Source organism: Choristoneura fumiferana, chromosome 15, assembly GCF_025370935.1.
Source record: "Choristoneura fumiferana chromosome 15, NRCan_CFum_1, whole genome shotgun sequence".
Classification (NCBI taxonomy): Eukaryota; Metazoa; Arthropoda; class Insecta; order Lepidoptera; family Tortricidae; genus Choristoneura; species Choristoneura fumiferana.
The window spans coordinates 3,830,472-3,856,596 of NC_133486.1; the positions used below are offsets into that span (position 1 = coordinate 3,830,472).

At 39.1% G+C, this 26,125-nt stretch overlaps 2 protein-coding genes across 3 annotated transcripts in view; one reads left to right on the plus strand and one right to left on the minus strand.

The window, feature by feature from the left end:
* LOC141435867 (bridge-like lipid transfer protein family member 3B) overlaps positions 1–19,285 on the minus strand; it is a 74,761-nt gene extending 55,476 nt beyond the window's left edge. The window contains exons 1-7 of the mRNA XM_074098701.1: positions 19,149–19,285; positions 17,608–17,809; positions 6,089–6,199; positions 4,112–4,189; positions 3,030–3,134; positions 2,491–2,617; positions 1,024–1,184 (exon numbers count right to left, since the gene is read on the minus strand). Of these exons, the coding sequence (XP_073954802.1) occupies positions 1,024–1,184; positions 2,491–2,617; positions 3,030–3,134; positions 4,112–4,189; positions 6,089–6,199; positions 17,608–17,809; positions 19,149–19,192 (828 nt within the window). The 5' untranslated portion in view covers positions 19,193–19,285. The remainder of the gene's footprint in view (positions 1–1,023; positions 1,185–2,490; positions 2,618–3,029; positions 3,135–4,111; positions 4,190–6,088; positions 6,200–17,607; positions 17,810–19,148) is intronic.
* A 288-nt stretch (positions 19,286–19,573) lies between these two features.
* On the plus strand, positions 19,574–24,762 carry hmw (hemingway). 2 transcript variants are annotated; one of them, XM_074098711.1, is made up of 4 exons: positions 19,574–19,735; positions 20,110–20,600; positions 21,934–22,153; positions 24,654–24,762. In XM_074098711.1, the coding sequence occupies exons 2-4, from the start codon at positions 20,155–20,157 to the stop codon at positions 24,708–24,710; spliced, it is 723 nt and encodes a 240-aa protein (XP_073954812.1). In that variant the 5' UTR covers positions 19,574–19,735; positions 20,110–20,154; the 3' UTR covers positions 24,711–24,762. The 2 variants fall into 2 exon arrangements, with proteins under 2 accessions (XP_073954812.1, XP_073954811.1); XM_074098710.1 differs by lacking the exon at positions 19,574–19,735 and adding an exon at positions 19,754–19,954.
* Positions 24,763–26,125: the final 1,363 nt, after the last annotated feature.

A 26,125-nucleotide genomic window follows, 5' to 3' on the forward strand; every position in this document is an offset into this window, starting at 1 on the left:
GAGTGCATAGCGTTTCATTGAAAATATTAAAAATATGTTAGGAATAAAACAATTTCCTTTCGAACTTGTTAGTTTTATTGTTCTTATCCTTCCTTTAGCCATCTATTTGTCAAGAGAGTCTGATCTTTTTTCGTGGATGAGCCGCGATTTTCTGTCCTCCATCCTCTATTCCGGCCCATATTTCACCAACGTGACCATCGTCAGTGGCAATCAATATTTGGATCTAAATGTGCTTTCTATGAGAGTAGTAGTCGCATCTGTTAGCGTGGTGAAATAGGGCCATGGAGCCAGCACTGACCTTTTTTTAGGGTTCCGTACCCAAAGGGTGCCAACGGAACCCTATTACTGAGACTCCGCTGTCTGTCTGTCCGTCCGTCTGTCACAGGGCTCTATCTCTTGAGCCGTAATAGCTAGACATTTGAAATTTTCACACATGATGTATTTCTGTTGCCGCTATAACAACAAGTACTAAAAACAGAATAAAGTAAATATTTGAGGGGGGCTCCCATACAACAAATTTGATTTTTGTCGTTTTTTGCTCGATATTAATACCGACAGCTTGTATCCGCTTGAAATATTCATAGAATATTTAGTTGTATATTTACTTTTAAAATAAATAATTAATAAATTAAAATATAATAAATAATATAATAATAATAATCCCAGCCTATATACGTCCCACTGCTGGGCACAGGCCTCCTCTCAGAATGAGAGGGCTTGGGCCGTAGTTCCCACGCGGGCCCAGTGCGGTTCGGGAACTTCACACACACCATTGAATTACTTCGCAGGTTTGTGCAGGTTTCCTCACGATGTTTTCCTTCACCGTAAAGCTCGTGGTAAATTAAAATAAAATAAATATTTAAGGGGGGCGGGCTCCCATACAGTAAACGTGATTTTTTGCCTTTTTTTTTTTGTTAATGTCTAATGTTGTATAGATAATGGTAAGGAACCGGTTTTTTATCTTATATTTTAACTAGGCTTTAGAACACCCAATGTGACCACGTCAGCCTCATGTGCACCGACCTTTCTGGCAGCCTTGGCGCGCGTGGCGGCGGCGGTGGCGCGGCGGACGGGCTCGGCCAGCGCGGCTGCGCAGGCGAGTGCGGCGCGCAGCTGCCCGTCCGTCAGCGCCCACGCCACCGGCTCCGGACGGATCGCCAGCCGGGAACCCAGCACGGCGCAGTCTGACCGACAAATACACACGTACAATGATGTATGCGACGAATGAAATATGCGAGCTTTTTTTTAATTCATATCCCACTCGTATTATAAATGCATTAATTATATTAAATATAATGACCCGGATAACTCACGTCTTAAATCGAGTTTAGCTCGACATGTTTCGGGCTAATCCGTAGCCCTTCGTCTTCGGAGCAACGCGACTCAGCGGCTGCTGCAACACGCGCACTGACGTGACGCGCGTTTAAGACGTGAGTTATCCGGGTCATTATATTTAATATGAGTGAGTCTCACGGTAGTTTCATGTTCAAGGGCAAACGAGCAGACGGGTCACCTGATGGAGAGCGATCACCGTCGCCCATGGACACCCGCAACACGAGGGGATCACAGGTGCGTTGCCGACCCTTTAAGGAATTGATAGGCTCGTTTTTTAAATTCATATCCCACTCGTATTATAAATGCATTAATTATTAATTTTTCAGGTGGTAGGACCTTGTGCAAAGTCCGCACGAATTGCTACCATCATCTTGCTCGCTAATCCTGCCGTGAAGCAGCAGTGCTTGCACTGTTGTGTTTCGGCGTGGAGTAAGACGGCCGGTTAAATTACTGGCACTTGAGGTATCCCATCTTAGGCCTCTAGGTTGGCAACGCATCTGGAATACCCCTGGTGTTGCAGATGTTTATGGGCGGTGTGACCTCTTACCATCAGGAGACCCACTTGCTCGTTTGCCATCCAGTTGAATAAAAAAATGCGAAAGTTTGTAAGTCTGTTTGTTTGTTTGTTTTTACCTAATCTCTTCACGTCTAAACCGTTGAACCGATTTAGATGAAATTCGATATACAAATATTTGAGTCCCGGGGAAGGACATAGGAAAGTTTTTATCCCGGAGAATTGCATAGTTACCGCGGAATAGCGATAACTACATGAATTCTAAGCGGACGGTGTTCTCGTTCGATTTCTATGTACACAGTGTCATAAACAGTGACCAGCACCAATATCATCATACAATAAAGCGTGCACAAATATCTGATATGATTTTATTTCTGGGGTCGGTCGGCAGGACGTGTCAGATATTTTTACACGCTCCGCTGTAGCAGATATTAATGCAGGTAACTGTACACACGAACTTGAGCATTTATAATATTAGTAGGATATAATTCATTCTCATTTAATCAACTACCCCTCAATTTGTCTACTTAGCCAATATATTTTCCCATTGCAAAGGAGGGGTGCCTCCCTTACTATTCTCTCTTTCGTTCTACATTCCATTTTCAAATTAAAATTAGAAAAAAAAGTCTGTTGACGCTCACCTGCCAGCCTCTTCTTAATAACTATGCGACAATGCGTGTTTCCCAGCAGCAGCCTAAGTGGGGGTAGATTGGCTGCCGAATCGCCGTGCGCTCGCGCCTCTATCCTCGCGCTTTGCCATTCTAATTCCTGAATAAATACCTCGTTTTATAACTCTTGGTAGATAAAAACTGGCATAAACACAACACTGGCGCAAACTTCAACAAGACTTCAACAAAGTCGGAACACAAATGTATGGATATAATGATCTTCTAAGTATACAGTTACCTGCATTAATATCTGCCACAGCGGAGCGTGCAAAAATATCTGACACGTCCATACCGATCGTAGTAATAAAGTCGTATCAGATATTTATGCACGCCTTGCTGTGTTAGATATTGGTACTGGTGACTGTACCGCATCAAAGACGCAACTATATTAAAAAAAAAAAAAAAAAAAACGATGAAAACTTTTACTTAAATGTTCCGGATTCATTTTAAAACACCTCGTGTCGTTATTAAGGGTAGTCGCAATAGGCTCAATGTAACAAACAGCTTGTAACCTTAAATATGAGCAGTTGGCCGGTGTCAGGGTTTTTGATTCTAGTCAGTCTTAGATCCCCCCTCCGTCCTTCCGGCGTCCGCGACTCTACAGTCACTCTGGATATCTGTAAAAATACATAAAAAAGCGTCTATCAACCATTGCCTCAATGATTACTTACATGATTTTAAAGAAATTCATCATCATTCTTTTTTTTGCAGGTGGTAAGACCTTGTGCAAGGTCCGCCCGGATTGCTACCACCATCTTTCTCGCTAATCCTGCCGTGAAGCAGCAGTGCGGTGGTGATCTCTTACCATCAGGAGACCCACTTGCTCGTTTGCCATCCAGTCGAATAAAAAAAAACATCATCAGCTGGAAGACGTCCACTGCTAAACAAAGGACTCCCCTTTTAGAACGTCACAATGAACGACAACTCGCCATTTGCATCCACCAGTTCCCCACAGCTCCCACGATGTCGTCAATCCATCTAGTGGGAGGTCTGCCAATACTTCGTCTTCTGGTTCGTGATCGCCACTCGAGGACTTTTCTTCCCCAACGGTTATCTGTTCTTCGAGCGATGTTTAAAGTTTTACCCGCATACCATCCAGCTTCTAACGGAGTTGCAGAAAGACTGGTTGAAACGCTCAAATCAAAGGTAACCAAAATAGTTGACAGACGAAAGGAAAGCTATGCTACTGGCACACATACCGCCTATTATTCGCTAAGCTCACGCTGGAATGTAATACTAAAGACATATAGACAGACAGCAATATTAAATTCATTCAGTCATCATCATCATCTGGTATATCGTCTATATACGTCCCACTGCAAGGCATAGGCCACTTCTCAGCATCAGAGGGCTTGGTTGGCCTGTAGTTCCCACACGGACCCAGAACGGTTTCGGAAGACCATTAAATTTCTTCGCATGTGTCGAATTCATTCACTACCTTCACACAACGCCGATAAAAAGGCTACCAATTAGAACAAAATTATATTTCTTTGCTCTAGCATTAAATAATAAGAAAAACGTGGTAATGGAATCTTTTAGAACCGGCATAGTAACGCTAACCGATATTTGCTCACGCTCGCGTGTTTATATTTACCTGCACATTACTGGTGAAGGCGTCGCACGTGAAATCTATTTGGACCTGGTTCACGATCACAGAGATGCCGTCTATTACCTGCAAACATAGATCCCTGTGGATTACTCGCAGTAGTTCGTTTCTTTTCATACTAATAATACGGTATTTGACAACTCCTGAATTTGCCATGTCTTATATGTAGGTATGTATATAATTATGAAAATATAGATATACCTATTCGTACAAGTGTTTAGCGAAGAGTAAACTTAAATCGGTTGAAAATTGGATCTATAATGTTTTTTTGAGAAATCTATGTAGGTACCAAACTCTTTCTTAAACGCTTTTCTCTATGCAGCAAGTATGGCGCTTCTTGTATGTGACGTCACATAAGTATGTCTTACTCTGTCTAATCTTGACTTTCAAACCTTTATAACTTTGTTAAAAAAAAACCATACAAATGTATGATTAATTATACCTACGTACCATCAGCCAAATAAGTGGTCTATCAATTTTTAAGCAAGCTATTAAACGCATATGTCGCTAAAGTCGAACGTTTAAGTCGACAGGCACGTGTGTATTGGCATTATTGTTTTATGACATGCAAACGATTATCAACTTTAGGTTGGTAGACCACATATTTGGCTGATGGTACCTAGGTACACGCTAATTTTGGGGTCACTCCAGTCCGTCGTTTCGGTCAAAATCACTAGAGAATTATCGTGTAAGTCTTTCAGACTGACGGACAGATAAACGATTGAACAATAATATTCTTCAGTCCATTGTGAATGATTAAACTCTAAGGACTGAACTAAAGCCACAAGATGCCTAAGAGTGAAATAAATATTAAAACGGTTTAACTTTTTAGGGTTCCGTCAGAAAACTGTAATTTTGCCATCCATAAATTACGTCACACTGATATGACGGTTTATTGTCAGGCGAAATATCGTTAGATGGCGCTAGTATCGTGAGGTACGTTTGACGTTACAGTCTTACTTGCGATTGGCTCATTTAGTTATTTAACCAATCACAAACGTGACACAAACGTCATAGTTTACAACACAGATATAGATTACACTAGATAACGCAAACACCTCAATCTTTATGAAAACCAACCGTGTCACTTTTTTATATGTACTGTGACGTCTCAAGAGCGAATTAGCGATTGTGAATTCCCCGATGTCCGCGCAAAATCGATTCAAATGCGCCGCCCGCCCGCGCCGTGCGGCTCGAGTCAGTCACTAGTCATGATTAGTCAGTTAGCGGTCAGTCTTTGTATGGGGCCAACCCCGACGTTTGGTCGGAGTTCGGACACGCGAAGTAGATGCATTTGCGTAATCTAGTGTAATCTATATCTGTGGTTTACAAACTATCACAGAAACCTTCACTTTGATCATGTTTGAATTCATATTAACTATGAAATTTTCAATCGGCAAATGTGTGAGAAACGTAATTTATGAATGGCCTGGTCTTTTTAATAGTCCGACGAAAATACAAAATGAAACATGGATGCACAGAAAAAACCCAGAAAAAGAGACCAGCCTCAGGAATCGAACCCAGGTCCTCAGCATTCCGTGCTGCATGCCATGCCATACAGGAGTCAAGACACAAATTTCTCCCATGCACCACACACTTCAGCCTGCTTTTTTTCTTAGTCACTTAAGCAGTGACACTAGCGACATCTATGTTTTAGCTCTTATCGAGAGACAACATTCCTTCGGAACTACCCGCTCACCCGGACAATATGAAGCAATCAAATTACGATTGGTTTTTGGTCAATTAAAAAAAAAAAAAAGTAACATGTGTGGAGTTGAAATAAAAAATACAAAAAGACTCCAAAAACCAATCTTATTAATAGTGGTAACAAACCGATTTTTTTTTAGATTTAAGTCATTCATTTCCAAGTCGAAAGCGTGTGCGTGCCACAAAAAGGAGTGGCGATAAATTGAAGCTTTTGCCCAGCATTGGCATTACAATTTAACAGCGAGACCTCGCTCTTACCTTATGTATGTAACTATACTTCCCCGCCGCGGGCATAGCGCCCGCCGACGCGGGGTTCACCACCCGGGGCTCCGTGCATACCTCTAACGCTATTCGGACCTCGTCTAGTTTCTGTAATAAAACAAACGGAATGTTAACAAACTGACACATATGGACGCACCTTTTTGTATATACAGTAGTGTCGGCCGCCACTTCGTCTGCGGAAATTCATTTATCGTGCGCGTAACTCTACATTTTCCGGGATAAAAAGTATCCTATGTCCTGATCAGGGTCTTAAACTATTTCAATCAATACCATACCAAATACGATGATTACGATTTGGTAGTTAACGCTAAACTTATATATAATTTATAGCAATATCGTTTCATAGCACTAAACCATCGTCTGTTTACTATTTGTGTTAGTATCAAAAATATACGAGTACGCTGCATAATGTACAAAAACAACTCTTATAATAATAGTGTACCTTCTTCTGGGACACAGTATCATTTATAAAAAATGCTTCGTCTAAGAAGTAGACTTTTTGGAAAATTGTTCACATTGGGAAGTGAAAGAAAGAAAGAAAGAAAGAAAGAAAGAAGACATTTATTCACTTACACAGAAGACACACATATACAGCAAAATTAACACAAATAAAATAAAAAATTACAGAAAAACACATGAAAATATTAAATACAATATACACAATGTTGTGTGTCCCCGCGAAAGTGAAACGGTCGCTGACTCAGCATTAAGTGCGTCTTTATAAAAAGATACATTTCAAGCAAATAGGTTTTATAACCCTAAGCCGTGAATTTGAACTAGCGTGATTGGTTGACTTCTGTACATCTCCGACACTTTAGTCCCAAGTCGCCTAATCTTGTGAGTTAATTCCATATTACGTAATTAAGCCGAAGTTACACCTATTACAGCTCCGCGCAGAGTCCTGAGGGAAATTAAACACGCGTATGAGTAACTGACAGTTCTAGAGGGCTTCGTTTTCTACACTTGAAACTTAGCATAATATAGCGGACAAACCAGACTCCTTTGTCTCGGCGCTAACACCTAGTAGTTCAGTACAATTAGCTGAAAATTTGGCAAAAATAATGGAGAACTTGTATCTATCAGGATATGTAGGTTATAATTTATTGAATCAGGCGTTACTTTGCGGAGGTCCATATCAATGAACTAAAATAATTTCCTTGCTCACCCGCGACCTTACGATAGCTAAGCTTATGCAAAATATGCGTGTTCATGCAGTTCCTCCACCTCCACACTGTAAGAACACACACAAATCACACAAACCCATCTATCACCACCACCACACTACACTAACGCGTTTCGAACTCAACCAGAGCAATGGTAGTTAATAAAACATGCCTTGACAGTAAATAAATAAAAATCAAGGTAGTTTTGAAGGACGGTTAAAAAATTTATTAATAATTTGTGGGTAGTTTTGTTTTGTTTCATAAAACGTATGTGGGTACTTGGGGAGTTACAGTGACAAGTTAAAACGGTGGTTGTGGTTCGTTAGTCTAACAACTGGTAGCATGGTGTACGGTTGTGTCACTCTGAAGATGAGCTCTGGTTGAGTTCGAAACGCGTCAGTGTAGTGTGGTGGTGGTGATAGATGGGTTTTGTGTGATTTGTGTGTGTTCTTACAGTGTGGAGGTGGAGGAACTGCATGAACACGCATATTTTGCATAAGCTTAGCTATCGTAAGGTCGCGGGTGAGCAAGGAAATTATTTTAGTTCATTATGTAGGTTATACCTACAGCTAAGTAAAATTTTATCTACTCTCCCATCCGGCACTGAACCCAGGGCTTTTCAAGACTAGAGTGCATAAACTGTCACTGAACCAGTGAGATATACCTTTTGGTCTCATCTGCACTTTTCATCAGGTGAGACAGGGGTCGATCACGGATCACATTATGTAAAAAAAACAACTAATCCGATTTTTTTTATATAAATTAAAAGATTTTTATCAACCTTGGGTGTACCTAAATCCAAATCATTCGGAGCAGTAACCCATTACCAATAAATGCACCCAGTTATACCTAAGACCTTCCTAAGACAAAACAATAAGGCAATAATTCCCGCATTAGTCAAACATCGAATGAGCCAAGATCGGTTCAAGGCTGAAAACACTCATTGTGTTCAGCCGGTTGAGACATTACGGTGCAATGCTCAGTTTTAACAACCCGCGAACGCTTTTGTAGAAACGACTTACAAATATTTATTTTTAGAATGAAAAGGAAGAGTACAACTAGGGTAGCCAACCTTAGTGCACCGATTTGCGATATATTTGCGATCAAATTGTGGGACTTGGCTATAAATGCGGGACTCTTTCACTCGACCTAACTGGGTACCTACGTACCTTGGCCGTCAGTGTATAGACAGGTGTGAAAAATTATACCTACCTTGAGTGCAGGCGACCGCGGTAGTGAAGAGGGGGCAAGGTAGTGCCGAGCGAGCGAGTGAGCGCACATGCCATATGCTACGAAGTGTAGGTAAAATTCGAATTTCGTATCTTGTCGTACCGCTGACTCTTATATTATTTAATACGAGAGTGAGAGGAATGGTACAGTCACCTGCATTAATATATGCCACAGCGGAGCGTGCAAAAATATCTGACACGTCCTACCAGCCTTAGAAATAAAGTCAAATCAGATATTTATGCACGCTTAGTTGTGTCAGATATTGGTGTTGGTGACTACGATACTAACTTCGATTTTCGAATTTTGCAGTAGCCCCCAGCGCTTAGCGCCAAGCGTTACTCGCGGTATACCTAGTGGCATCCAAGAAGACGCGTAATTTTGTCAAAACTAGGCATTAATGACATTGTAATAAGAACCACGGCACGCGTCATCGTGTATGACTCTACCTATACTATACATATTAAAAATTAAAATCATGCAGTCTCAAATTACTCTTAATTTATAACTGAACGTTCGCTTCAGTGCTTATAATTTAGTCTAGCCTAAAAACGGACAATCAGCGTTACGCGCAGACGTGATCGGCACGCATACCCTAGGGCTCCAGAAACAGGAAGTCCCGCGTATAGCGGGACGATTGGCAACCCTAGGTATAACCCGCTTTTCATCTTCGAAGTAGTCTGAAAAAACATAAGTCTAGTTTATTTTCGTCTCAACAGCTGAAGTCCTTGAATTTTTTTAGACATGGATCGGTTGGAGTTAATATTACAGAGCGGCTAGAACGATCACAATTTAACACGCTGCAATTGAGTAAAATCTCGGATTTTCAATTCAACTGTCAGACCTAAATATGGATTAAGTGAGCGAAACCGCGGTTCATTTCTAGTTAAATATACTAGTCAAAATAAAACAAAATCTTTATTATAACTTTATGACAAATAAACTTGCATATTTTATTTATGTATATATACTAAGCAGACACATAATTATTACATTGATAATAATACAGATGTGGCACATAATTCCATGTTTTGGTATTTTAAAGTATTATCGAAGACGTCACAATAGGCTAAGGAGTCATAAAATAGCTTGATAGCCTAGCTACTGATACCGAGCGGTCGCGACTTATTTGTCCGACCAATAACATACCAACCCACCCACTAGTTTTTGACCGCGACTTCTCACATTTAGTTGCAAGAACGCGACAATCGGGTTCTCTGTTCGTAGGCAGGTATCGCTGCAATTTCTTTTCTATATGTTTTTCTCGATTTTTCTGTATACTTAAATCAAAAGCTCCAAAATTTTGAGTAAGGGCAGTATTTGATTTCATGTGCGTGAGGTCATCATCATCATCATCATCATCAGCCTACAGCCACTGCTGGACATAGGCCTCTTCCATGGCGCGCCACAACACGCGTGAGGTCGCGAATGTGGTAATAACAAAGAATTAATTCACACACAAATACGTCAATGAATGCATAAGTGATTGATCATTGACGATGATGTATGTACTCATTGCTGATGCTGTAGATCCCAAGCGAGCTAAGTGCGGATTGGGAACTTCATACACCGTTGAGTTTCTTCGCGATATGTGCAGATTTTCTCAAGAAGTTTACTTTCTCCGTAAAGCTAGTCGTAAGGCGTAGTAAATTTCAAACGTAAGTGAGCCAATCAACTTTTTTACCGACACTAATCTGTCCGCGGCATTTTTCAAACAATTGCAGATTTTTGTAAGTAAACATGTTTTTTCTGTAATTTAATAGATGGTGTACATGAATTCATGTCCTCCTACGTAAGTTCAAGCTATTAAACCGTGAAATATCTTGTTGGAAGTACGACTTTTGGTAACGCCAGAGACAGTTTTGGTAACGCAGGAGACGCCCAAAGTGTCGGTAAAATAGTTGATTGGCCCAAGTACCTAATTTTGTACATAAATTCACGAGGCCCGGGCTAGAACCAACGATCCTCTGCTTGAGAGGCCGTAGATCTAACGACAAGACTCCTACGACTTCATATTATGCCATACTCACTACTCACTATATAAATAAAGCATGATAACTAATGACATACATAAGTATTTTACATCATTATCACATTGTTATACAGTGCACGTTCAGTACGAGTCGAGCCTAATTTCAATGTAGATTGTATAAAACACGTCTACCATAAGTGTGCGTGTCTGAATTTATCTCTCTTATAACTACGACGACCAGATGGCCTAGTGGTTAGAGAACCTGACTACGAAGCTTGAGGTCCCGGGTTCGATTCCCGTGTCGGGGCAGATATTTGTATGAAAAATATGAATGTTTGTTCTCGGGTCTTGGGTGTTTAATATGTATTTAAGTATATCTATCTATATAATTATATTTATCCGTTGCTTAGTACCCATAACACAAGCTTTGCTAAGCTTACTTTGGGACTAGGTCAATTGGTGTGAATTGTCCCGTGATATTTATTTATTTATTTATTTACTACTAGTACCGATAACACAAGCTTTGCTAAGCTTACTTTGGGACTAGGTCAATTGGTGTAAATTGTCCCGTGATATTTATTTATTTATTTATTTATTTACTACTAGTACCGATAACACAAGCTTTGCTAAGCTTACTTTGGGACTAGGTCAATTGATGTGAGTTGTCCCGTGATATTTATTTATTTATTCATTTACTACTAGTACCGATAACACAAGCTTAGCTAAGCTTACTTTGGGACTAGGTCAATTGGTGTGAATTGTCCCGTGATATTTATTTATAACGAAGATGTTAATCAATATAGTGAAAATTATAGAAAAACCAGTTGTCTTTTTTATTTTAAGTTAGTTTCGGGCATATATTCAGAAATATCTTAATTACTTAAAAACATAGCCAGTCGTTTGTATACATTATAGTAGATTCTTCTCAGTTGCGCTTCACCGTTTTTAGAGGAAAAAGTGAAAGAAAAAACGACCAGTACTTATTAAATTGTCTAAATAATATGCAACCTCGCAAGATATTTATTTCACCAACATATACTTACAATAGGGTAGTTTTTTGGGTAAAAATAGGAGATTGTACAACAAGAGCATAAAACGAGCCATTCTACCCAAGAAGTTAATATATTATATAGTCGTATAGTTATATAGCCGGTACGGCGAGGGTGGATAGACACGTCGAGCGGAAAATGAGCTTTACCCTTTGACCGCCACGGTCGGCAAAACGCGACAGCTGAAAATCGTGCCATAAGTGCCATGTCGGCATTACGTGGCGCCTATGGAGCGATTTTCCGATTTTTTTTTTGTCGTCTGTGGCTGACCGTGGCGTTCAAAAGGTTAAACGCGGCTTTTAACTTAGATTGCGAGAAAATTAAATGCAACAGTGGGAACAATTTCTTCACTTTCTATGTAGGTACCGTTTTATTTTCCATGAATTGTTATATTATAATTATATTTTTTAAGTTTTATCGATTTAGTTTGATTTGACTGATTTTTAGTTTTATATAATAAAATAAAACAATAATACTAAAAAATAGAACTATATAATAATGCATGAAAAGTAGAAGGTACATAGAAAGTGAATAGTTGTTTCCACTGTTGCTATTTAATTTCCTCGCAATCTAAGTGAAAAGCAGAGTGTAAAACTCGAGCATTATAAACCCATTTTCCCCTCGACGTGTCTATCCACCATCGCCGGTACGATCGGGTGGCTAATTATGAACGTCTTGGGTAAAATGGCTCGTTTTATGCTTTTGATGTGTAATCTACTATTTCCATATAGTCCGTCAGTTCGATTATCAGAAAATCATCATCATCATCATCATCAGCCCGAAGACGTCCACTGCTGGACAAAGGCCTCCCCCTTAGAACGCCACAATAAACGACAACTCGCCACTTGCATATCAGAAAATATTGGACACATATTTTTCCTTTTGCCAGTCAAACAAAAGCTAAACTTAAGCTAAGGGGCTAAAGACTATGTTGGTTTTTTTTTCAGCAAATGGCCATTAACATTTATAAACAAATCCCTATTATTATAACAAAGCATTGATACGTACACGAATTGCGTGTTTAAAGATATTAGATAATGTAGGACGTAACCATCAAATAAATGTACAACTAGCCGAGCGAATAAAAGTTAAAAAAAAGTTAAAAAAATACCTAATCTTAAAGCACTTTATGGCAGACATATGTCCCGTCCTACGAGACAAATCTGTGACATAATCTCTGACGTGTCCCTCCCACAGGACTGAAGATATCAGGCTAAGAAATTCGTACTCCGTATCGTGCCAACCCGCTCACACTAATAATATCTAAAACAAGAGTAAGAGGGAAGGTATGATGCGAATTTCATATTTCGGAGTCCCCCGCCTTTGCGTAAGTAGGCGTAAAAGGTACGGAGACAGTGAGCGTCTAAATATACCTATCAGCGTTATCCGGTTCACTGGCCCGTTATCAGAGGAATACTTAACGCGGCAGATTCCGTTATCATTTTGCGTTAATTTACCTGACAGGCCGTCAATAATGTCACCAGTACTTGGAGCAGAAATATGCGGGTACGGTTAATATGCGACCTGTAATTGTCAACCCTGAACGTACGACGAAAACCAATTTAAAATAAGACGAGTACATGAATTATCAGGTCGTTCATTATTTTATCATCTTGGCAGTAGAGTCGTGTGTAGATCATTTTGAGCACCGTAACCGCACATCCACTTCTGCTGCTGACTGTACATTTCGGATCGACAAATTTCAAGAAGTAGCAGACCAGAGCAGACCTGAGTCCATCCATCCATAGCAGCCCTTAGTTCGTCCGTCTTCGGACATAGGCCTCCTCTCCATTTCTCTACGCCTGGCGATCGACAGCCATATGCATCCATCCTCCACCCGCTTGTCGGCAGATATCGTCCTTCCACCTCATTGGTGGTCTTCCTCTACTGCGAGTGTTTCCACGAGGTCTTCACTCGTGTGTTCGCCTCGCCCAACGATCGTGGATCATCCTGGAAATGTGCCCTGCCCATCTCCACTTATTCCTCTCGATCTCTTCTGCCACGTCTCGAACTTTTGTGACTCGTCTGATCCACTCATTCCTTTTTCGATGCATGACAGTTATCCCGAGCTTTGACCTCTCCATTGCTCTCTGTGCAACACGGAGTTTCTCTGCAGACTTCTCTGTCAGTGTGGTGGTTTCCATTCCATAAGTGAAGACGGGCAAGATACACTGGTTGAAGATTTTGGTTTTAAGGTGCTGGTGAATCTTCCTTGACCGAAGGACTGACTTGGCAGACCTGAGTATTTGATATTAATTTCAGCTTGATGTCTCCACGAGTTCCTGAAAGGGTCTTGATCTTGACAGACGCACAACAAAGTCCCTTCAAATAGCGAATCTACTGTGTTAAAAATAAAGTTGTGTTGAATACTTGTGATGTATAGATATCATTTAGGTACTCGTAATAATATTGTAAATCTGTTTTAAAAAAAAATACACCTCGTTGAATTTCTTGCCGGATTCTTCTCAACAGAGGTTTTTCCGAACCGGTGATAGTTTTTTTTTGACATTCATAAGTTCTTGTTATAGCCTAAATTGAATAAAGATATTTTGACTTTGACTTTGATTTTTAAATGAGCAATTAAACGAGAAACTTTCGAGGCGCGAGGCTCCTTAGACCGTGAGGCCGTGGCCCAGTCTCCTACGCCTAGCGCCACCTCTCTACCGTACTCGACCCTTTTTTCAAAAGGGTAACGATGTATCAGGTAGCTGGAGTCCTGACCTTCACACTTTAGGCTCGGGTTTCAACCTCAACGTCGCGTAACTTGCGTGAACACTTCTAAGATTCATACTACTCGAGTTACCATTGTTATCTGAATATGTAAGCCAATGCCCTATTTTATGTCAGTCCAACAAAAGGAATCACTTACCAGGGTGGACATTTGTGCTCCTAATGTCATGTTGACATCCCATATTTTTGTCAAGGCAATCATAGCGAAATTGATAATTAAAAGTTTCCACGCTGGTACATAGATCAATTGTTCGACTGTACAGCAACAGATATGAATTTTATGGTAATTTTGTATTGGGCGACAGGTGTTATGATATATTTTTTTCTGAGAAATGATAATTGATAATCTAATTAAGGGCTTTCTTGTAGGCTTTTTTAAATCGTGATTTAAGGCTTAAACTGACAGTTCTTGTATGGATCTGACAGGACTTAAGACCACTTAAACCTAGATTAAAAAGCCTGCAAGTGGACGTAAGTTATATTTAACCAAGCAAAACAATTTTATCACCGTTTCCGTCTTAAGATAGACAATTATATGAAATTTAAGAGCCAGTATTTAAAGAATTACCTACCAAATATTATAAAAATTTGCGACATAGAAACATTTTTACAACGAAATATACTCGTATACTACCAAAAAGATCTTTTTTGCCGACTGAGCTACGGACCCTAAAAACGGAAACGTTGATGACCCGTCGAAAATGGGACTTTTAGTTTGGCCCCCGGCTTTAGCTGCGCCTTTAGAGCCAGCCAAAAGATATTTATATTTAGTCAAAAACTTAATTCGAAATCAAGAAAAACACGGTTTCCACTATTACTTAGAACACGTTGAAAAAACCAGAAAAGAAATACTGGGAGCCGGGAATCGAACCCCGGTCTTGGCCAGTCCGGACGCGTGTTGTGCCCCTGCACCACCTCCAAGCCTTAATTTCTCGGCGAAATAAACCAAATTGTTTTCCAGACAGTTAATTTTTATAATTTGCGAACTATTCGTCGCCAAGTTTTATCTTTCAATTGTCATTGTTGAACATTGAACGGTACTCGAGTGATTCACGAAGTTATCCTCTTAAACCTACGACTAATGTTTTCCAGACTACTAAACTTAGCCAGATAAGAAGTAATAAAAATATTTTATAACCACTGTACAAAGCAGTATCTACTTACTGTTTGCGATTACACTCTGTCGACTCTAGTCCACCCACATGGTTTTGATAATTTTCGACTTTCCCTACCCCCTATACAAGAGCACGTAAGATTTTATCCGGTTTTAGAATAGGATTATTTAGATCAATAATCATAAATATCATAAGTAATTTATATTTTTCTTCTTCATTGTATTTATTATTTCGGGATGGGAGTTTTCGGGGCCGAACAATCGATAGCTCTATTTTAGGAAAAAAACCAGTTTTAGCCGTAGAGATGCCCAAATCTTACGTAAGAATGGCTTTTAAGCATCATCTATTTTAATATTTAACAAAACGGTAAGGAGAGAAACAAACCGGTGGCAAACAAACAGGTGCATTAAAAAGCAAGCAGGTGGTAGGACCTTGTGCAAGGTCCGCCCGGATTGCTACCACCACCTTGCTCGCCAATCCTGCCGTGAAGCAGCAGTGCTTGCACTGTTGTGTTTCGGCGTGGAGAGTAAGACAGCCGGTCTCTAGGTCTCCGGCCTCTCTTTCAGATGTTTATGGGCGGTGGTGATCACTTACCATCAGGAGACCCAGTTGCTCGTTTGCCATCCAGTCGAATAAAAAAAAAGTCTTAAAAACGCTGAATAACAGTTAAGTATTGTTATTAGTTACTATTCGCACTGGAACGATTAAATTTCTATTCCTCTTATGAATAGTTCCGTGAACGTGACCGACCGGTTGGCCACCCCTGCTATAAAGGCACATGCAGTAAAATTTACTGAACTATAAATGGAATGGAGCCCGCGCTGTAAAATAATGACTTCATCTATTAAATTGCATTTAAGAACTACAAACACCGATATGGTCTTCTCATGACATAGAATAGAGGAAATCTACGTGTCTACCTTCTGGACAAAGATAAATAGAATGCATTGATTAGGCCCTAATCATTAGGGTATTTCTAACCTTTGTACAATCAAGGGCATAAATATTACGTTACCAAGGCTTCAAAAATATCTATACACCCATCGTACCTTACGGCACATAGATGTCGATCTAAGTATGTTACGGTGCGACGTGTCGATGTATACACCTTTATGCCACTAACCATAAGGTCTATGTACCTATAGATATAATGACTCTATGGCTGTATAGATATTTATGCTCTCGACTGTACAAAACCTGTACCAAACGCCATAGTTCCCGTATTAACAGTCCGGAGAAATGACTGATTTACAATTTAATACTTCGGATCAGCCTGTATGTATGTATGTACATACATACGAGTACATAGGTAATAAAAAAATCTAATCTAATAATTTACAAAACTAGAACATTCCTGAGAAAGAACTTTACTCGGGATTTCGGTCATTGTCCAGAGAGTGACACGTTAAATAAAAGAAAAAACGAGAAAGTGCGTGTCGGGCTAAGCGCACTGTACGGTTCAGTACAATATTGTGTAAATATTAAGTTTTGTCAACTAACTCGTTAAGGGCGTGCCGTGCGTATGTATTACGCGGCCCGGATGAGGGCTGGACTCGTAACTCGTAAACTTTTAAATTATTTCGTGGTAAAGATACAATATCTGAGATATGAAACATTATCAAACTCGTTTATAATGGCATCAAAGAGACAGCAATATTTGGTTGTTAAACACGGTCGGTCGTTATAACCAGAATTATTTTGGTATATAACATCGTGTCCTATCATTCTTGGATTTCTTGGTTGTGAAATCTGACACGTCGTTATAGTGTCGCGATAAATGGTTTTGACTGTACACACTTGGTAGCGTAGTGGTTTGACCTGTGTCCTCTGAAGCAGAGAATAGTTGGTACAAACCTGGGGCTCTCTGAGTATTCCAAAATTCATTACATATACTATCATTATGATTTTTTTTCACATTATTCAAGCCAACGGTTTAGCATATAGAGAGGCGGGGGGGGGGGGGGGCGACACTTGCCTCTAACGAAAATGGAAATGCTAAATTATGGTTTCTCAACATGGTTCACAGAACCCTCTATTCTATGCTACGCTAGAATAAATAAACATTCAATTGATTTTATTAAGGGTACTCTATTGAGCACACTTCTCTCTCCTGAAGAGTAGGCTATTCTCTCTGTCTAGTTTGATTTGCCAATGTTTTAGACTTAGTAAGTAAAAAACAAAAAAGGGGAAGCTCGTTAGGGGTGGTGGTCAAAGTTGCGATTCAATGCTCTAAACTTACCAATACAATAGGCACTGTCTTCAGCTTCGTCCATTGTATCCTGAATGTGGCTTTGTTGCAGCTGGCAGAAGTCAGCCGCAACCAGCCGGGTAGCTCCAGCAAGTCTGTCAGCAGATCCTCATCGAGGGTCAGGTCCTGGAGCTCCCCAGAGCCCCGTAACGCTGATAGCGAGATCTGCTCCGGTGACAGATTTTTTGTAAACCTGTTGATGATAATAAGTTGGAAGTTCATATAATATTGTTCCTCTATAGAAAACCCAGGGTTCGAGGATATATATCCAATATATATCAAATGTTTTTTATGATATATGTCAGTACAAAAATTGGTTTAAAATTTTTATATTATTAAGTAATTTTTGGCTAGTTTTTGGCCTTCTTTACTGTATTTCTACTTCAAAAATGTAGATGGCATTGGAGTAGTTAAAAGATACTCCTTAATAGTAAGTTCTAATTTATTAATGGCAATACCTTTGCCGGCGTTAATGGCGACAGCCGTGTCAGAATTTTTTTGTTACAAATGAGTAAGTTTTTGTTACGTTTATTCTATTATTTTTTACAAAGAAAGTAATTGATAAAGCACAGAAACATAATATGGCTTTCATACAAATGGATATATATCAAACCTTTGATATATATCATAAATATCAGATATTTTGATATTTATAATAAATATCGGATATTTTCGAACCCTGAGAAAACCCAACAGATGCTGAAATTATGCAAAGAAAAGTAACCTTATGTTATTGTAACAAGGTTTAAACTCACAAAAGAATCTTGAAATGCATCTAGTCATACATTATCATAAGTGTGTCTAACCAATAACCTATAGTGAAGTGAAGGTACTTTAATTGAGCACAAATTATTTGCCATCAACAAATTCTGTTGATATTAGATTACCGTTGGCATAGAATTCAATTTAAAAACTGCACACAGTATGTTTCTTGTTTACCTACATGTATACAGTAACAATTTAATAAAGTTTTAAAGGATAGTATGTAGAATAAAAAAAATAGCTTTTATGAGTTTTCAGTTAGTTATACAAGTAACTTAATAAGTAATAATAATAAAAGCAAATATGCCAAATGTTATCTCCATAAACAGAAGTGTTTTATAATTGTGTCCAGCATAGATTGCACATTTAAACCAAGTCTAAAAGGAAAATAAAAACTTTTTTTTTGAATTACTTTATATCTGTTGTTTGACAATGAGCCAAAATTAACAATATAAATATTGTTTTCATGCCGTGACTAGTTGTTATTATTTTAAGACTCACCGACACGCTATGGGGTTTTCCAAAATACAGATTCATAGATAGGTAGGTATATGGCACAGGTGGGCGCCTGCAGTTAAATATATAGGGAAGATAACTTATTTGCTAATCAAGAACTTAAAGGTTGTCTCAAATGTTAACCATATTATTATTCAACAACAATTCAATTATCACTTGTACAAATATACTACAAAAATATCACTAACGTTTTAATTCAATTATTATGATCGATGTTTCGACAGATTTCAATATGCAAAGTCGTGAATATTTACCTGGAAAGGTGTTTCAGCAGTTGATTCTTTATTATAGTAACCATTTCTGCAGCTAATTTATTAACATCTAACTAATTCCCAGAGGATATTATCAAAAAATCATTATTACTCAAACAAAACTCCGATCTATTCTTTTGTGTGAAATGTCAATGTCAAAACCTGAGAAGCGTTTTTTGACAGGCTTTTCAAACTTTTTTTGGGTCGAGAGGTGTATTACTTAGTTGGATATAATTTTGATGATAGGTTTTCGTTGTCTTTAAGTCAAACAGAATAGTTCTGTAAATTATGCACTAAAACTAAGTTTAACATGTTTCCTTTGACTCAAAGGACATGAATTAATTCGAAAAGAGTACTGATTAGTTAGACTTTAATTCAAATAACGTAAAACGAACCGCAAATGTCATTCGCCCCCAAACAAACGGCGCGATTTTTGTTTGGTTGTCGTCAAGTGCAATTATTGATTTCTTTTACACAAAGATTTTCAACACTTTTGATACAGAATTACATTACAATATAAATTGTCAAACGAAGATCAAATACACCTGTAAATAACTGGCTGATTTTATCGAACCAAAGAGAACAGACCTGTAAGATTTTGAAAATAAAAAATATTATGACAATTACGTTGGCATATTTAGAGATAATCTACTCTTTTGTAATATTTAATTGTTATTTATTCTGCTTAATAATCTTAATACAATCGCCTCGTAGTTTTGTGATATTATTAATTTTAGTTCAATAGTTCTATTAGCTATTGTGTGCTAAATTCCTATTGAGTACAATATAGTCATAGTGCATATAACTTTGTAAGTAACACGTTACTTCTTACTTTAATCTTCACATTTCTTTCCCTAAAATTGAATAAATAGATAATTAAGCCTAAGTATTCAGCAAGCTAACATTTCTTTTAATTTACATTGTATAAGTAGGTATGCAGTAATTTTTTTATTTTCTTCTTTAGACATAGGCCAGTAATTGCACGCTTCGCACCATAGCCACAGCACAGATGGAAAAGAGCAAACGCAGTGAATTCATAGACACTGACTACTCCCACGGTGATTCTAAAATGATGACATCCAAACAGAAATATACGGAGGAAAACAACAACGAAGTGGACAAATTATCAAAGAATTTTTCTGAGATGGGTTGCATTGTGGACCCGGCACAACGGCCTTCAAATATTTGTATAGAAACCTGTGTCTATGAGGAGTCTTCAGGAGACGAGGAACAGACCAATGAAAATGAGAATGATGCTGATGCATATTCAGATGAGTTTGAGGAAGACAAGAGCGAAGAAGAGGTGTTGAAGTTGGAGCCAGTTTCCCCGAAGAGTGAAAGTACCACCAATGTACGAAGCCAACCTAATGTTGTTAAGAAGACAAACAGCCTCAGCCAGTCTTCAATGTCAAGTCGACCTCCTGCCTCAGTATCTGGAAGGTCTACAGGATTAAGGTAAGATTTTGATGTTGCACCAATTGACAAGATTTCATTTTTTTAACACCTGTAAATTACTACAGGAATTGAAAGAGTTTTGCCTCCTGAATATGGGAAAATATTTATTATAATTGATTTCTCCATATTTAAAAAATACAAAAAATTGAAAAAATGTCTGAATTTGCCAACACTACCACAGACAGAATAGATGTTTCCTTTGCCTTTTTCACCAGAAAAAGGAGCTGTCATCATTTTGACAACTTCTCTATGCAACATCTATGTCAGATTTACGTGATCTTTTTTTTAAGAGACAAAAGCAATGAATCTATTGTGTGGTAGTTTTGGAGTTATGCCCTTTTAGAATAAGCACATCTTAAAAAAAATGTAATAAATTAATTAATAATTGTAGCTTTATTATAAAATATCAGCGTCTTTCTCTTTCCAAACAGAATACAGAGAAACGAATCAAATTGTAGTTTTAGAAATATGAAATCTTGTCAATTAAGGATTTTTTTTTATGTACATTAGTGGTCCCCAAGGGTTAAAGCCTCCTGCATCTTTTTCAACTTTTCTTTGTCAGTAGCAATATTCTTTCAGTCTTTTCTTGCTGTTTTTATGAAGTTATCAATCCATCTCTTTCTTTGCCTTCCAATACTTCTTTTACCCCCCGCCGGGTCATGCCATTTTGTTGTTTGGATAATCTATCTGTTGTCTTTATATATTGCTATACCCATCTGCATTTCTGTTTCAAGCTATATTGAAGAGCGTTTTTGCACTAATAAAGTGTATCATTTCAGCAAATGATTGGTCTAGTTTGAATGCACTTTCAAATGTTTTTCAGGATTTAACAAATGTCTCCATTTAAATATTGGATGGTGCTCAAAATGTAGTGTCACAGTCCTGACTTAATGGAGTCACGCCATTTTGTCACATAATTAGTTTTAATATTGTTTTTATTGATTATATGTAGGTATGTTAGTTTAAGGTATTTATTCTATGGGCTGTGTTGCGGTGTACAGTTGAGTTTATAAACTTGTGGGCAAAAATTTGATCAAAAATATCTGAACATGCTTCTACTCCGCTAACAATAGAGTTGTGTTCAAACTTTTGCTTACAAGTTTATGAGTTGTACTGTGCACTCAAGCTAGCCTAACCATCTGCTTAAAATATTCTGGATTCCCTAAAATTTAAAACACTTTTAGACCAGCTTAGGCTCTGGTGAGAACTCTCCATCCAATGGGAATTTTGCAAAATCCATCTTTATCTGTATTTTTATTTATTTATTTATATATCATCTGAACAACATAGGGCTATGCCACAAACTAAGCATGTATGTTAACCTACCTTACAGTTCAACATGCCCCCCGCCAACCCGCCGCGTGAACATGTCGTTCACAAACGAACGCCTGCGCGAGATCGAACGGCACAACCACATACTGTTAAACAAGATACTGACTGCCCGCAACACTAAGAAGACTTCCATACCATCCCACGAACCTCCAAGGAGACCGGTGCCTGCTGCCGCTGTGCTGAGAAAGCAGCAGCAGAAAAAAATCGACCACGATAACATGGTAACTTTAGTTTTTTTTTGTATCACGGTTTGTATAGTGTGCCACATATGGGACATGGTGACATGCTTGACTAAAATGGCACCAGACATGTGCCATGGTAAATATAGTTTTATTTTTGTATTTTATTGAATCAGGCGTTACTTTGCGGAGGTCCATATCAATCAACAATAAACTGTTAGTTGCTCACCCGCGACCTTATAGCCATGTAAGGTACTTATCTATGCAACAAATGTGTGTTAATGCTCCTCCACCTCCGCACTGTAAGAACTCACACAAATCACACAAACCCAACTATCGCTACCACCGCACCACACTACACGTTTCGAACTCAATCTGAGTTCATCCTCAGAGCAACACAACCGTTCACCATACTACCTCTCGAGTCTAACACCTGGTTTAATTGCACTACACGTCCCTTTGCCGTATGGCACACGTCAGTTACATCTAGTCCTGCAATCGCATAAGCTACTGACCTTTTGCAACACCAAGAAATCTCCCAAGCTGCCTCGCTGCTGCACTGAAGAAGCAGTAGTTAAAGAAAAATAGACCACATTTTAGTTTGTTTTTTTAAAGCTATTAATTCCTAACGCCTGCTGTTTCTCTACTGGGTCTTGACAAAACTTTGCTCAGCGCAAAAAACTTTGCTCGGCGAAAACCAGATGGCGTTCTAAAGTTACATAGAACTTGATAGCAGTAATCCACATCTTTAGATTACTGCAAAGTCAATAAGTCATAATCACCTGGTTAAGCCGCAGATTCACAGTGGAAACAGTGGACTTAGGCCATGCTGGGGGTCCTAAGGCACACAAGAGCTTGGGGCCCTTTTGGTACCATCAGCCAAATAAGTGGTCTATCACTTTTTAAACAAGTTCCTATCCAATGAATATGTCGCTAAAGTCGAACTTTCAAGTTGACATAAACGTCTATTGGCATTATTGTCTTATGACATGCAAACTATTATCAACTTTAGGGTGGTAGACCACATATTTGGCTGATGGTACCTAATTAAATAATAATAATAATAACGGTGAGTATTTGCACAGACATAACTTAGTAGCCAGGATTATCCACCAGCAACTCGCTCTTCGATACGGCCTTGTAGACTCCGAGGTACCGTACTATATTACTACCCCTACCCCTGCGCCAGTTCTCGAAAATGGTCGTGCCACGTGGTAGCTAATAAGCCTGATATCGTGCTGACAGATCGATCAAAATGCCAGGCAGTGCTCGTCGACATCACCATCCCACATGACGAGAACCTCGTGAAGGCCGAGAAGGACAAACTCAGCAAGTACCTTGACTTGGCTCACGAGGTGACCGCTATGTGGGATGTTGACTCGACGATCATTGTCCCGATAGTTGTTTCGGCAAACGGTCTAATAGCGAAGAGTCTCGACCAACATCTCAAGAGGCTCTCGCTAGATGGCTGGATCAAGGGCCAGATACAGAAGGCGGTACTTCTGGACACGGCACGCATCGTCCGGAGGTTCCTCACTCTGCGGCCCTGACCACCGGTAGCTTGGGCCCTGCCCGGCCACCGGCGGCAAACTAGGTTAGGTTTTTACATTATTTTTTGTTTGTACTTTTTTGTAAGTATTTTACTTTATATACTTATTGTATAAACCTAAACTAAATAAAGTAAATAAATAAAGGGAATAATAATAATAATGCTTTATTGATATAACTGTTACATTACATTGGTTAAGTGAGACCTCCTAGTAGGTACAGTAAGGCACCTGTGTCAGGAGACCCCGCTCTTCCAAGAATAGATACATTTGACCAACATACAGTCTACATAGCAGTATAAAGAGAGTGAATATTATAGTTTAACCCTTTTTAGGGTTCCGTACCTACCTCAAAAGGAAAAAACGGAACCCTTATAGGATCACTTTGTTGTCCGTCCGTCCGTCTGTCAAGACCCTTTTTCTCAGGAACGCGTGGACGTATCAAGCTGAAATTGATATCGAATACTTAAATCTGCAGTCCCTTGAAGCCCTGAAAAAATCAAACTTCTAAGTCAACGCAATCAAAAGATACAGCCGTTATGCCACAAATTTCCGCAAATTTTCGAAACTCGCAAGGGAATCAAAACCTACAGGGTACTTCCCGTGAACTCAGAATCTTGAAATTTGGTATGAAGGTAGCTATTATAACACAACCAACTAGAAAATCTTGATTTTTTATGTCTGTCTTTTAATATCAATGACCAATATAATCTGACCCCACACTGCGTACATAACAGTAAGGTTAACAGTAGGGCTCTGCACACATTCGGAAATAGCGAGAAATATCTTCAAAACACGATTCCCGTTTACATACCTATAAATGTGTACGGAACCCTCGGTGCGCGAGTCCGACTCGCACTTGCCCGGTTTCTTTTTTTTTTTAGTTTCGAGAGCTCCATGGGCTGAGAGGCCCTGGGCACGTGCCCCGTATGCCCTTATGTTACGTAAAGACGGTATTGCTTGCTTGTCTGTGAACATTCCTGTGTTGTCTTCAGATTCTGCTGAAGAAGATCCAGCGCGCGAAGTCGTCCGCGCACGGCGAGCGCCGTTGATGGCGGCGCGGGCGTCGGACGCCCAGCTTACACAATATACATATATTTATAACCAGTTGTTTTATTTCTGTTGCCATATCTAGACCTAGCAATCTTAGCAATTCAAATCGTCTAAGCAATCGTCTTAGCAAACCCCAAATGGTTTTAAAAGACCTATCCAACGAAACCCCACACTATAGGGTTGGATGAGAAAAAAAAACACCCCTACTTTACGTCTATGGGAGGTACCCTCAAAAAAATTTTTTTTTAATTTTTCATTGTACCATTTTGTCGGCATAGTTTTCATAGGTATATCTACGTGCAAAATTACAGCTTTCTAGCATTGATAGTCCCTGAGTACCTAAAGCCGCGGACGGACAGACAGACAGACGGACACAGACAGACATGGCGAAACTATAAGGGTTCCGTTTTTGCCATTTTCGCTACGGAACCCTAAAAAATGGACCACATTGAAATCCTCTTTTATTTAAATTTTTTAATCCTGCCTGCGACCATGATACCTACCTACGAACTGGCCCTACACCACGAACTCCATATCTTGCTGTCCCGCTGGCGTTTATATTATTTAATACGGGAGTAAGAGGGACAGTACGGTACCCCCCTGTTTAGTCTCGAAATATAAGTATTATCGACACCGTAAGGTACATAGATGTCGATGGTACCTAAATATTTTACGCTTTATCAGGATACCTACCTATTCGGAAATATTACATATTTAATTCGTAACAAAAAATGGAAAATATGGCGGGCAGTTATTTTTAGACTCGGCTTCCCTCAGCAGTTAGTTTTCATTGCGGGCAAAAACATTAACATTTACCTACTCGTATAATTATTCCTAAATTAGGTAACCACTCAAAATTGAGAAAAAAATCAGACTGGAACGACAATATTCAAAGTCTACATAAATTACATAATTTACAGCGTAAGCTGATGCAATATTTATTCTTCAGCGCAGCACACTTCCTCCACTTGTTTTAACTTACGTCAGCAGCGCTGTGGAACTGAATTACAGGATGACGAATCTTGACTCATGAAAAATGTTCATACAAACCTACAAATTTATGGCTGCCAAGTATAAAGGCGCCCGTAGTCAAGGTGTTACTTTTAGACAAGTTTCAGACCTACCGGATGTACGAGTAACACCAATAACCGCTAATCCCTTTACGTCATTTACTTAGCTACAGAATGGATATAGTATGTATAACACCAAGTCCAATTAAAATTTCAGTAAATACGCCTCACTGCTGTGCACGGGCCTACTCACAATAACGGCTTCGAATCGGGAACTTCACACACCATTGAATTCCTTTGCAGGTCTGTGTGTTTTCTCACTTCTCACGATGTTTTCATTCACCGTAAAGCTTCAGTAATCGAATGTTATTCGCACATGATGCCTGCCCGTTGCCCGCATTTGA